General features: G+C 41.9%; 1 protein-coding gene across 1 annotated transcript in view; it reads right to left on the bottom strand.

Annotated features, from left to right (window-relative positions):
* Positions 1-13182, bottom strand: part of LOC124711686 (phosphoglycerate kinase) — a 59930-nt gene extending 46748 nt beyond the window's left edge. The window contains exons 1-3 of the mRNA XM_047241884.1: positions 13009-13182; positions 12727-12930; positions 12508-12652 (exon numbers count right to left, since the gene is read on the bottom strand). Coding sequence (XP_047097840.1) covers positions 12508-12652; positions 12727-12930; positions 13009-13070 — 411 coding nt within the window. The 5' untranslated portion in view covers positions 13071-13182. The remainder of the gene's footprint in view (positions 1-12507; positions 12653-12726; positions 12931-13008) is intronic.
* Positions 13183-15133: the final 1951 nt, after the last annotated feature.

Raw genomic sequence — 15133 nt, 5'->3', positions numbered from 1 at the left:
TATTTGTCACTTCTTTTTCCGTGTGTTTTTGCTTTTAGGAAGCTTTAATTTTCGAGTACTAGTAATATTATTCCGTAGATTTCGTGTGTTTTGAATACAGTCCAGAGACAGTTAGTGCTTATTTTCATTGTTTCCAACAAGAAGTGTCTAGTAACCACAGTTTAGTCAGCTATCAGTTGCCTTTAGTGAATTAGCAGTCTAGTTAAAAGTTGATTACTTAACTCTCTACAGTAATTTGTTGATTTCTTAGGATGGATAGGATATGTGACTGCTGTGTACAGACACAGGAGGAGCTGGACACTGTTCACGAACAGTGGAACGTGCTGATGGCCACGGTCAGCCGTCTTCAGGCTACTGCCTCTGAGTGTAGCGGCAGTGGGGAGTCTGGTGCGTCGTATGGTACACCCCCGGTGTTACATGCTTCACCCACGGTCCCTGCCGTCAAGACATCTTCGTGGGTAACGGGTGCGGTTGGGCCACCCTCTCCCCAAGGGAAGTGGCGGGTTCAATGGCGTTCACGCCGCATGAGGCGGAGGGTCAACGTGTAGGCTGGTCGTGTGGCATCGCCCACTCTGCCTGTTAGTGGACATGTCACCACTCTTTCAGCAATATCCGAGCAGGCACATGGGGGAGGGGTTTATTAGTGATTGGGACCTCCAATGTTAGCGGGTGATGGAGCCCATTAGGGAAATAGCAGAAAGGTTGGGGAAAAAGGCCAGTGTTCACTCTGTCTGCTTGCCGGGGGTCTCATCCAAGATGTGGAGGAGGCCCTGCCGGCGGCGATAGAGATCACTGGGTGCACCCGACTGCAAATTCTTGCTCATGTCAGCACCAATGACTCCTGCCGTTTGGGTTCAGAGATCACCCTCAGTTCATACAGGCGGTTGGCGGAGTTGGTGAAGGCGGAACGCCTCGCTCGCGGGATGGAATCTGAGCTAATTATTTGTAGAGTCGTTCCCAGAACGAATCACGGTCCGCTGGTTTGGAGCCAAGTGGAAGGATTAAACCAGAGGCTCAGACAATTCTGCGGAGATCTGGGGTGCAAATTTCTCAACCACCGCTATCGGATGGAGAAATGTAGGGTCCCCCCCAATAGGTCAGGCATGCACCACATGCAGGAAGCAGCTACAAGGGTAGCAGAGTACGTGTGGAGTGCACATGTGGGTTTTTTAGGTTACAGAATTCCCTCCCTAGGCCCGACAAGATGCCTCCTGAGATGCGACAAGGTAGCAGTAGGCAAAACGCAACAGGGAATGACAATATCAATGTGGTAATAGTAAACTGCAGGAGCATTTATAGAAAGGTCCCAGAACTGCTCTCATTAATAAACGGTCACAATGCCCACATAGTACTAGGGACAGAAAGTTGGCTGAAACGAGATGTAAACAGTAATGAAATCCTTAACTCAGATTGGAATGTATACCGCAGAGACAGGCTGGACTGTGAAGGGAGAGGCATTTTTATAGTGATAAAAAGAGTATCGAAGGAAATAGATGGAGATCCGAAATGTGAAATAATTTGGGTGAAGGTCACGGTTAAAGCAGGCTCAAACATAATAATTGGATGTCTCTAGAGGCCCCCTGGCTCAGCAGCTGTTGTGCCAGAACACATCAAGGAAAATTTGGAAAATATTTTGAGTAGATTTCTCGACCATGTTACAGTTCTGGATGGAAATTTTAATTTACCAGATATAGACTGGGAGACTCAAACACTTATAACAGGTGGCAGAGACAAAGAATCCAGTGAAATTTTTTTAAGTGCATTATCTGAAAACTACCTTGAGCAGTTAAACAGAAAACCGAGGCGATAACATTAGACTTCCTGGGGACAAACAGACCCAAATTATTTGAAACAGTTAATGCAGAACAGGGAATCAGTGATCATAAAGCAGTTACAGCATCGATGATTTCAGCCGTAAATAAAAATATTAAGAAAGGTAGGAAGATTTTTCTGTTTAGCAAAAGTGACAAAAAGCAGATTTCAGAGCACTTGACAGCTCAACACAAAAGTTTTATCTCAAGTACAGATAGTGTTGAGGATCAGTGGACAAAGTTCAAAACCATCGCACAACATGCATTAGGCGATTATGTGCCAAGCAAGATCGTAAGAGATGGAGAAGAGCCACTGTGGTACAACAACTGAGTTAGAAAACTGCTACAGAAGCAAAGGGAACTTCACAGCAAACATAAACATAGCCAAAACATAGACAAACAAAAATTACACGAAGCGAAATGTAGTGTGAGGAGGGCTATGCGAGAGGCGTTCAATGAATTAAAAAGTACAGTTCTATGTTCTGATTTGGCAGAAAATCCTAAGTAATTTTGGTCTTATGTCAAAGCGGTAAGTGGATCAAAACAAAGTATCCAGACTCACTGTGACCAAAATGGTACTGAAACAGAGGATGACAGATTAAAGGCTGAAATACTAAATGTCTTTTTCCAAAGCTGTTTCACAGAGGAAGACTGCGCTGTAGTTCCTTCTCTAGATTGTCACACAGATGACAAAATGGTAGGTATCGAAATGGATGGCAGAGGGATAGAAAAACAATTAAAACGCTCCAAAGAGGAAGGCAACTGGACCTGATTGGATACCAGTTCGATTTTACACAGAGTACGCGAAGGAGCTTTCCCCCCCTTCTTGCAGCGGTGTACCGTAGGTCTCTAGAAGAGCGTAGCGTTCCAGAGGATTGGAAAAGGGCACAGGTCATCCCCGTTTTCAAGAAGCGACGTCGAACATATGTGCAGAACTATAGATCTATATCTCTAACGTCGATCAGTTGTAGAATTTTGGAACACGTATTATGTTCGAGAATAATGACTTTTCTGGAGACTAGAAATCTACTCTGTAGGAATCAGCATTGAATTCGAGAAACACGATCGTGTGAAACCCAGCCCGCACTATTCGTCCCAGAGACTCAGAGGGCCATAGACACGGGTTCCCAGGTAGATACTGTGTTTCTTGACTTCCGCAAGGCATTTGATACACTTCCCCACAGTCGTTTAAGGAACAAAGTAAGAGCATATGGACTATCAGACCAATTGTGTGATTGGATTGAAGAGTTCCTAGATAACAGAACGCAGCTTGTCATTCTCAATGGAGAGAAGTCTTTCTGAAGTAAGAGTGATTTCAGGTGTGCCGCAGGGGAGTGTCGTAGGGCCGTTGCTATTCACAATATACATAAATGACCTTGTGGATAACATCGGAAATTCACTGAGGCTTTTTGCGGATGATGCTGTAGTATATCTAGAGGTTGCAACAATGGAAAATTGTACTGAAATGCAGGAGGATCTGCAGCGAATTGACGCATGGTGCAGGGAATGGCAATTGAATCTTAATATAGACAAGTGCAATGTGCTGCAAATACACAGAAAGAAAGATCCTTTATCATTTAGCTACAATATAGCAGGTTAGCAACTGGAAGCAGTTAATTCCATAAATTATCTGGGAGTAGGCATTAGGAGTGATCTAAATGGAACGACCAAATAAAATTTATCATCAATAAAGCAGATTCCATACAGATTCATTGGAAGAATCCTAAGGAAATGCAGTCCGAAAACAAAGGAAGTAGGTTACAGTACACTTGTTTGCCCACTGCTTGAATATTGCTCACCGGTGTGGGATCTGTGCCAGATAGGGTTGATAGAGGAGATAGAGAAGATCCAACGGGGAGCAGCGCACTTCATTACAGGATCATTTAGTAATCATGAAAGCGTTACGGAGGTGATACATAAACTCCAGTGGAAGGTTCTCCAAGAGAGACGCTCAGCAGTTCGGTACGGGCTTTTGTTGAAGTTTTGAGAACATACCTTCACCGAGGAGTCAAGCAGTATATTCCTCCCTCCTACATGTATATCACGAAGAGACCACGAGGATAAAATTAGAGAGATTAGAGCCCACACAAAGGCATACCAACAATCTTTCTTTGCACGAACAATATGAGACTGGAATAGAAGGGAGAACTGATAGAGGTACTCAAGGTACCCTCTGACACACACAGTCAGGTGGCTTGTGGAGTGCAGATGTAGATGTAGATGATAATGATCCCCTGAACCATGTTCAGGCTTTTATGAAATATCACCCAGCTTTCACAGGCGAGTAACGCTCAGGATTGGGCTGGCGTGCTGTCTGAATCAAGACTGCACCATTTCGCATCTTGGACAGCGCTGTCAGTTCTCCAAACTTATCCTCAGGGTGCTCAACGAAAAATTGAGGCTTTGTAGGTAGAAAGGAGTCCACATCAGTTCTGCTACAGACTAAAAACCAAGGCGAATATGGCTCTCTCCGTGCTGTAGCCCTACGTTCCTCCCATGGTGTAGTGAGGGAGGGAAACAATTTAGGGCCATACCTGTTGGCATTGTATCCAATCTTGCCCTTCTTCGAGACTGCTGGTGCCATACGGTCACAAGCAAGAAATGACTTCGTCCACTTCATTGCGGGTCATCCGCCCTGATGACACCCATTCTGATCAGGGGTTCTCCCCATGGGCGCCACCCAGCCACAGCAAAGGGTAACTGGCATGATGACCGTTGCTGGGAGTCCTGATGCCCCAGGAAGACCAGCATCTGCTCCTTGGCATATGTGAGGAGTTTACAGCTCAGGCATCAACAGTGTGATCCCTGTGTTGTCAGGGGGCTACCACCAAATGGGTACATGATGGCCCCACCACAACGGACTGGCTACCGTGCTGGATATTGGGTGCAGAGAAAGCCAATATAGTCATGGGGGCAAAAGGACGGGAGACAACGGAATAAGATGACATACCCCGGAAAGTGTCCTAACCCAAATAGTTGAATCGCAGGTGGAGATGCAAAGCCATGAAAGGAGTTCAGGAGATCGTATCTAAGGGCACTATGGATAACTCGTGCACCACGTAAGGCATCCTTCCCCATATGGGCCGCACTTCTGTAGAATTTGGAAAGTCAAACCATAGAATGGGACCAGAACTCATAGGGCCAAAAAGTGAGAGACTCCTTTTAGTCGCCTCTTACAACAGGCCAGAATACCTCGGGCCTATCTAGCCCCAGGACCTGCAGAGGGTTCTCCCACTGGGGTCATCACTACTAAACATTAACTGGGTTACACGGAACACAATCCACACTTCTATCACAGGAAGTAATGAGCCTCTTTGTTACCAAGGCTTTCTTTGGTATTGTGTAAGTGTTCTCTGTTCCAACGAACTGTTGCCCCTGGACTCTAAGACTGTCATCTGGTTTCTGTACAAACTGTAAATTGCCTTGCACTGTTTTTAGTGCTGCTACCTTCAGAATTTCAAAGAGTGTTTCCCAATCAACATTGTCAAAAACTTTCCGTAAGTGTACAAAAGCTATAAATGTACGCTTTAACCCATCTTGTAAGGTAAGTCATAGGGTAGTATTGCCTTGCGTGTTCCGACATTTCTATGGAATTCAAACTGATACCACCTGTGGTCAGCTCCTACCAGTATTTCTGCTCTTGTGTAATGAATTTGTATTACTACTTTGTGATCACGACTTATTAAAGTGACATTCTTCTTGAAGTCCAAAGGTATTTTGCCCATCTCTAACATCTTTCACACCAGATGGAACAGTTTGGTCACGGCTGGCTTTGCCAAGGCTATCAGCAGCACTGACAAAATGTTGTCTACTTCCACAGCCTTGACATGAATGAGGTAATTCAGTACTCTGTCAAATTATTCTCACAGTATCATATCTCCCACGTCATCTTCCTCTTCCCTTTCCACAATATTGCCTTCAAGTCAATTTCCCTTGTATAGCACCTCCCTATACACCTTCCACAATTCCCTTCTGTTTAGTATTGGTTTTCCATCTGAGCTCTTGATATTCATACAGCTGCCTCTCTTTTCTCCAATGTGTCTAATTTCCCTGTAGGTGGCATCTACTACCTTTTGCCTAGTGATAAATGATTCCAAATCCTTACATTCTGCCTCTAGCCATTCCTTTTTAGCCATTTTGTACTTGCTACACATTTATATTCTTTCACTTGCTTCATTTGCTGATTTTTCCATTCTCACCTTTCATCCATTACACTGAATATCTCTTGTGATATCAAAGGATTCCTACTAGGCCTTGTATTTTAGCCTGTTTCATACTCAGCTACTTTCACTATTTCATCTCTCAAATCAATTAATTCATCTTCTACTGTATCTCTCCCCCCCCCCCCCCCCCCTCCGTTTCAGTCAACTGTTGCATAAGGATAATGATTCCTCTGAAATATCAACAACATTTGGTTCTTTCAACTGATCCAGGACCTGTTTCCTCAATTTCCTACCTTTTAGCAGTTTCTTCAGTTTTAATCTACCGTTTATAACCAATAAATTTGATCAGAGTCCAAATCTGCCCCAGTAATGTCTTGCAATTAAAAATCTGGTTCCAAAACCTGTTATCATTATATAATCACTATGGGACCTTGCGGTGTCTCCTCCAGGCATACAAGCTTCACTCATGATCCTTAAACCAGGTCACACTCCTGAAGAACACATTAGCAATCTTCGCACTGTTTCAAGTGTTATCTGCAGCTGGTCTCAAATGGAACAGAGACAAATGCTAGCTTTTTTCAGACTGAACTTGGGAACTTATGACATATCTTTAACGGCCAGGATGTTCACCCATTTCAATCACAGCTGCTTGCTATCTGACCTCCTACCCCCACACAATGTGCAGTAATTGCAGTTTGTGTTATGTAAACTTGTTTATTATATCCGATTTATACCTAACGCCACTCATATCACAATTTCCTTGCACTGCTTGTGCAGGAAGAATGTTCCTTTTGTTTGGATGCAAGACTGTCAGTCTGCTTTCTAGAAGTTGAAAGATGCTTTGCTTAGTGATTGATGCCTTGTTTTTCTGATCCAGCCAAACCTGTGGTCTTGGCTGTGGATGCTTCCTCTTACACCATTGGTGTAGTCTTGTCGTATAAATTTGGTGCTATTGACAGGCTGACTGCCTCTGCTTCAAAATTGTTGAAAAGAGCTCAATGTAATTATTCACAAATTCAAAAGGATGCGGCCACCATTGTCTACAGTGTCACTAAGTTCCACCTGTGTCATTTGGCAGGAACTTTTGATTTATGACAGAGTATAACCCCCTACCCTTTTGTTTTAGCCCTTCTCAGTCAGTCCCAACTCTGATAGCACAGAAGCTGCAGTGATGGACTCCTCTTTGGCCAAATTAGCAATACGAGATTGGGTGACGGTTCACTTTGAAGCATGGATGAAGATGCTCTCTCTTGCCTCCTTGTTGGTCCAGACTCAACACTCAACAAGTCCTCTGCTTATTGTTTCTACACTGGTGCAGAAGACAGACACTTTAAATAGTTTTTCACTGATCTCTGGAAAGTTGCCCATGCCACAACAGATTCTGCTGCACTACATCCACACAGATTGGCCATGTTCAGCCAGACAGATTTGTAGCTCTGTGATTTGTCAATATTTTGCCTTTCAGCACGTATAATAAGGTGTCTTTTTGCTTCACACCGATAAGGACCCGTCATGTGTTGTGGTCCCCCGTGTCTCCAGCCTGAAGTGCTTCGATTGCTACAACATGTTCTGGATGCACAAACTAAACAGTTGACTGAACATCAGTCAGCCCCACCTCAGCAGTTCTCTGAATAGCCCAAACCGCAAGCAGATTTGCAACAATTGCATCTGAGTTTCACGGGTCCTTAGTGGAATACACACTGGCTTGTTGTCATTGATACTTTCAGCAATTTTCCCTCAGTGGTTCCTATGCACTCTACTATAGCCCATTCCATAATCCAGGTCTTCTCGTTGGTCTTTTGGTTCAAGGCACTGCCTGAAATGATTGTGACTCAACTGACCTCAATCTGTTGCTGCCAAGTTTGAACAGTTTTGCACTGCCTCCAGCCTGAAGCACATCAAGAGTGGACCATTCCATCTGCAATCCAATGGTGAAGCTGAATCCTTTGAACAAACATTTAAGCAACAGATGGACAATCTTTGTGCCACATACACATATATGAGCTCAAGCTCTGTTGATGATCTTGTCTTACATGCCTCTCTGCCACAAAGGACCATTACCAGTGGAGTTGTTAGATGGATGGCACCACTGCACCTTGCTTCAGTTGCTGCACCCGCCACAGTGGGTGGCACCCACTCTGCCCAGAAAGGCAGAGCATCAGACTAATGACAGTCTTTTACAGATTGTATGGCAGATGGAGGAGAAGGGAGTGAGACACCATTGTACGTTTGTTTGGATAGTCTCTTTTTACTGTGAGGACCGAGAGGATTGCTGAGACACCACTAGAATCAAATTCATCTACGTAATTGTATGAACTTGCCACAGACTTTGTGCTTCCACATTCCATGCCTGCCTGGACCCAGCAACCCCCCCCCTCCTCCCCCTGTATCGTCGGTGCTGGTTCCGGAGCCAGTGGAAGTCCGACATCCTTTCACTTTTGTTGCTGCCTCGACAGCCGCCATCATCTGGGGATGGGGCTCTCTTCTCAGCAGTTGCCCCTCATGCTGCCTCGAGTCCCTTTGCAGTCATGGTGATGCATCTGTCTTTGTTTGCTGCTCCAGTTCTGGATGTGGGTGTGCACCCTGTGCCTGGGTTTTCAACTAATGTTCCAAGGTGGGCCCAGGGTGTAAGCTGGAGTGCCAGCAGGAGCTGGAGTGCCAGCAGGAGCCTGGCACCTTTATTTTGACTCCTGTCTCCTCACTGTCACCTGCATTCAGTGAATTAGAGTTTTTCTGACCACAAAAGCTATCTTAACATACTGAATACATCCAGAAAAAAGGGTACACTACACAGTATGGTCAATGAGGAAATTTGAAGGATTAATACAATGACATGTAGTCAGTTATTGGGATTTCATTATAAAACCAACAAACAATACATACAATATTTCCAAGTAGAATTTTGGTGTTCTGCAATACAGTAATTATGATGTAAAGAAGTTGGCAATACTGTAACTGCTTTGACCAGGGACATTATTGTTGGCAATTTTCTTGAAATGAAGGGTATGATGACAGGCTGAACTATAACATGGCCCGATATCTAAATTAGTTTTGAAAGCAATAGTTCGGTTGAAAGTCAGTGAAGCTAACGAATGGATTACGAGAATCTATCCACTGCACATCCCACCAATATCAAGGTTGCCACAAGTTTGGCCAAGTGAAACTCTCTGAAATTTTCCTGAATTCCAGACAAGTTTTAGCATTTTTCCGTGATAAATTTTGAGATATCAAGGGTAAGCAATGACATAAGTTGACAAAAAATGTAGCACTTCTGTATTTCTCTCCAATGTCAGCAACAATCTTAAGTACTAACATCAACATATTTTGTAACTAACTGTTTTTAGATGGTGAAAGCAAGTCAATTGGTATGAGTGTTTCATTAAGACCACCTGTTATTTCAATAAAACAAAACAAGTTTGGTGACAAAAATATACGTTTCCTTGGAGTTGCAAGACAGGTTTAAAATACCTTCACTGATTTCAGAAAAAAGTAGGCCTCTTGAAAGAAGCGTATAACGCAGTGAAGAGTTGCGTAAACCAAAACTATATTTGATCACCAATAAAATGTTGGTTCTACTATGTTCGTTATTGTTGGCTGTTACCCACTGTGTTGTGTTTATTATTTTACAAGTATTGTGTGAATTTTCTTTCGAGAAGTATGTGAGTACATAGCACACAAACCGCCAATGATGGCCACAAGTTTCTTCTTGTTATCATCCACACTTAATATACAAATATATCGAAGTGCCAAAATGTACTAGAATAAACAAAATGATTATAAAACACTGCACTGTACAATGTATTTGCGATGACTGTGTCACAATTCCTAAAAACAATCGTCTGTGGCCTCTGGCCTGCTAAGGAGCATAGCGGTCATGAGTCCTTAGATAAACCATGAAAATCCACCGCATTATGCCACACACAAACAGACCCGACCTGTAGGCAGATCGGTGACACTAGATCTGACAGGCAGGGCCTGCACATTAGGGGGAACTGATAGGCTTCAGACTGGCAGGCCTGATCCGTTAGAGATATCTGCAGAAATCGCATGCAGTTTTGGCCTGTCGTGGAAGTCCAGTCATGTGCCCAGCTATTCACATGTCACAGACACCATGTTCATGAAGTGAGACCGCAGTGATCAATCCATGCAGCAGATAACTCGCACAAATACTCTGAGAATCAATACTAATGAGGATAGGTAGCAACTCACCATAGAAACAATCACTGAGCCACAGACAGGTACGTAGAAAAGACGACCTGAGCCACAGACAGGTATGTAGAAAAGACGACCTGAGCCACAGACAGGTATGTAGGAAAGACGACCTCACTCTCTTAACTAAATTTTTGATTGCCAGAAAATATGAGTACGTACGCACGTACACACACACACACACACACACACACACACACACACACACACACACACACACACACACACACAAATCACTGAGACAACTCATGCACATATGACTACTGCCCCAGCTATTCCTTCAACAATCTCTGAGAATCAGATACAATCAAACGATTCCTCACACCTCCCTGTCTCTTGTCGGCAGCTGCTAGGCTAGTGGCAAGAAGTGGTGGCAGCACTGCCTGCAAGCTGAGGGGGTAGTAGGAAGGGGAGAAGTAGTAAGAAAGAGTGTAGGAAGTGGTGCACATACTCAGCTATGCCCAGTCAGTAATGATGCATGACATCTCAGTAAACAAACCATTTCATCTACTGAGACAAAAACAAGATTTTTCCAGTTTTTTTTTTTTCAAATTTTCCTTATATTTCCCTGACATGTTGGAAATTCCCTGATTTCCAGAGCTTGTGGCAACCCTGGTTATATTGTCCTAGTGAAAACCCCTGTCTTCCTACTGTGGTCTGATATCAAGTTTTTGATATGTTTGAAGATAATAATAAATTCCATATATTCCCGTGGTGGCAGAGGGGGGAGGGGTCCCTGAGACTTTCTTCATTACAACATACCTACCAGATTATGCAACATCATTGTCCTAATAATAACAACACTGTGGATGAATAGTTGAACAGTTGGTCACTAGTCACAGCTGGTGCATCATATTGTATTCTTTGCCATATACACTAAGTATATGACCTGTTACATATATGAGTAAATTTATGCATGCATAGTGTCTGTACATGTTAAAATTTGTCAAAACGCAAATAACTGTAAACATTACACTACGATACTATTATATCTTACCACTACTTGTACTTTGCTTCAACAGCCGACCACTACCTTTCAACATAACTTACAACTTTCAGCTACATTAAAGATTGGTGTTATCTCAACACAGATACAGAGGGAGTGCACCTCTTGTATCACACACTTGCTCAACGCCTAGTGCAGAACTCTTCTTAAACCACACAAATTCTTTTGTTGTCAGAATACCTGCTGGCAGTTTATTCTTGCCAACTGCAAATGGAACTTGGATCTGTAGTGTAGGTAATTTACAAGAAGTCTTGGGTATCGAAGTCACGCCCTCAATACGAATGATATATATCTAACGTCTGACTGTTGAAGCACACTTAATATGTGGAGCGATGTTTTATAATTATATCGTGGGAGAAGGTCCAAGATTTGATCTTTATTTATAACAGCTGCACATTCAATTCATTCATAAACATTGATCCACCTACCTTATCCCCACGATTTAATTAAAAATGCATAACCATTAAGGATGTTATACCACATTCATTTGTCAATACACACAACATCCCAAAATCCTGCCTCTACAGTATAGTATCTGATGTACATCGCTCACAGTGAGGGCGTGATTTCCAATACCCAAGGCTTGTTGGAAGTTATAGTCTATAATAACTTTGCACAATGATGCACAACAATAATACTGTAAGTGTAACATTACTACTGATTTTCTGCTTGCTAGTTTGGACATCCTGTTTATGCATAGAATGATAGGTTATAGCTCTAAGACTCAGCAACTGTCAGAGAAATAGTCTTTGGGACTAATGTGCTATTAATGTTAGTTTCAAAACTGATAAAACCACATTAATAGATAACCGAGTTAAAATTAACCCTTTGACATATCTCACACAAACAGAGCCCTTCCATTTTGATCAGGTCTACTTTATGATCTATAACCAATACACTTTTTCTAACTACGAATGTTCTTTCAATCACATAGAAGTATGATGGTCAATCTGCATTAACTAATAATGAATGGGAAAGATTTCTTTACAATTTCATTTTGAACAGCCACATTAAAATTCGTATCTGCAACACAGGTTACTTGTATACAGCAGTGTTAAGGTTCTTGTTTATCACTGACTGTCGTTTTCCTACTTCTCACAGTTTCATCCCACTATAGAGCAACTGTTGATAATGACTACTTTGAACAACCTATTCATCACCGACAACTGTTTCCCACTATTTGCTTCACATTACTGTACTATACTACAATTTAAGGGCTCATTAACTGTAGCCACTAAAAACTACTTTGTGGAATATCTAAAACAAAACAAGCTAAATAAATTCGAAACCTAATTACAGAAAATTAGGTTCTTAATACCTTGTTTCCTGCTTCGTCTACGCCTTTTCCCTCCTCCTCAACATAAAATCGCAAATTTTCTAAAAGAATAACAGATCCATCTGGAGGCGACGCACAGGCCGCTTCAACCTCGGGCCCCACACAGTCATTAAGGAACTGTACATCCCTGCAGAAAACATCGTCAGGAATGAAGTCTAACGAACAACATCTAACACTACAAATGTGACAAGGCTGATATACCTATCTAGAAGTTTCTTCAACTCTTCTGCTACCGGCTGTAATGTGTACTTCAAATCTTTGTGTCCATCTGGCCGTCCAAGATGTGACATGAGAACAACTGACTTTGCCTTGTTATCAAGGGCATACTTTATTGTGTCCAACGCAGCCACTATACGCTGATTGTTGGTAATCTTCCCTTCTTTTAAAGGGACATTGAAATCCACCCTGAAATAATGCCGTAAATTGTCATTCCCTGAAGACACTACTTACATGTAACACAGTTTATATATTATCAGAATTTACCTCATTAAAACTCGTTTACCCGCCAGGTCTACCTTATCAATGCTCAATTTATTCAAAGACATGTTATTGTGTTCCAGATAATAAATACTCTGACGAAAAGTTGTACACACGCGGAACGCCGGTTTCAAGCAAAATCCTACGACAACCTTCAGAAGGTCAACAACTGCGAACAGCATTTCCTATTTCAGCGCTGCCAACTTCTCTTCTGGTAAAGATGACCTTTGATTTGTTTTCTCATTTCCCTTTACAGTTGAAAAAATTTTAATATTCTGAAGTGAACAACAAACAGAAGTAAGTTTCTCTGCAACGTTAAAGTGACTTAGGGTCTACCCATTAACGCTATAAATGATAATCCAGAAATGTGTTTCAAACCAAATGTAAAGGCCCGTCCAAACACACATCGCATCGGCACAGACAGATCATCAAGTGTGAACAGGAGATTTGCGCATGTATGAGATGTGCGGAAACAGGGAAGTTGGAGGTTTGAGCGAAATTACTCAATCTGAGGGTTCAAATCATATCTGTGTAGACAAGGTGCAGCACGTGGACAGGAAACTTACGCAAATCTGGCGCGCGAAACATGTTTGAGTCAGAAGTTTCTAGAGTTTCTCGCCTGTGTGTGCACAGTGAATTTTAAAATAGTAGAGCACGTCAGTCCTTTAGAGAGTTCATTGCCGAATTTACCGAAATATATACGAATTATACATGTTCGTCGAAAATTAAGAGCAAAGTATACTGCGATAGAGACAAGAAAGCAGATGTTTGTAATTTTTTAATAGAGAAATTACGAGCGGTTGACTTTATGGCAAACAAGAGATACGGCAATGAAAAAAATTATTTCGTTGCCGAGTATGTACGCAATGCTTGTTTCGAAACTGCAGTAGAAACTTTTAGATCATTGTAGCTCCTTCCTGTTGCCAGGAACGTTAACACCACCATCAGGTACTCATGTGAACGAATTTCTATCTGCATATAAGTATTTTTCCGCATTATAGGAGGAGTTGTGAAGTTCAAAAGATAATTATACTTTTCCCAATGCCTCCGCAAATAATTACAACTGTCGTCCCACAACTTGTGAAGAAGTTTCCACCACAGACAGTTACAGAATTTCCTCCAATTCTGAATAAATAGTCATTTGCGCAGAGGAACAGCTGCGTGACAACGGCCTTCAACTTATAGAACTTGCGAAAGCACATGTAACTAAAATAAATCCGATGGCGGGTCTGAGCAATACATTAGTTACCATTTCTTAATTAAACTATAGATTAATATAACATATCTAAAGGTAATAATAACCATAAAACGCTAAAAACGGAAAGCTGGCTGAAGCCAAGGCAGAACAGCAGCGAATCTTTACTCGTGATTAGATTATACATCACAAGGAAAGGCTATATGACACGCTGGACGGCATGCCATGCATAACTTCACAATATCTAGTGAAGTAGTAAATTCATCACTGTTCTTGAAAGAGTGCTACCCAAATTAAGCAACACACATGGAGCTGTTGTAAATCAACCACACAGATACGATCTACCTCCTGGGTCATGTGTAAATAAATTATTAGGAAGAGTAAACAAAGAGATAGATGAAGTACATAAAAAATTTCTGTGTGTGAACTTAATAACTGTAAGCATGTTGGGCACATCCATGTGTACCAGCCATAGCCTTCATTTAAATCACAATGGGAAACAATTTTTGGTTGAAGAAATCTGTCATTTAGCAAATTTGAGTCAGAATAGGCATAGTATAGAAGCAGCCCAAAGTACTTTGGACAAATGGGTCATAAAGAAAGATACACTGTTTTATAAAAAGGGCAAAGACATTTTTAGGGAAGTAGACTGCACCAAAAAATATGTGATGCAGAACTAAACTGTTAAATACACACTGTAGATTATACACCAGAATGTACAGTCATTAACAAACAAAGTTGATGAAATAAATATACTCCTCAATATTGAATGGAAAGATGTTTCTGTTTTATGTTTTTGTGAGCACTGCTTACAAAAAGAGTATTTTCAGTACTTAAAAATATTTCATTTTAACCTTGGAAACTGATTTTGTAGAATGGAATCAAAAGATGTGGGAGTCTTATATATGTAAAAGAAAATGTAGATTATAAGAGTAT

Source organism: Schistocerca piceifrons, chromosome 8, assembly GCF_021461385.2.
Source record: "Schistocerca piceifrons isolate TAMUIC-IGC-003096 chromosome 8, iqSchPice1.1, whole genome shotgun sequence".
NCBI classification, from domain to species: Eukaryota; Metazoa; Arthropoda; class Insecta; order Orthoptera; family Acrididae; genus Schistocerca; species Schistocerca piceifrons.
This window is presented reverse-complemented; position numbering and strand designations above follow the sequence as displayed.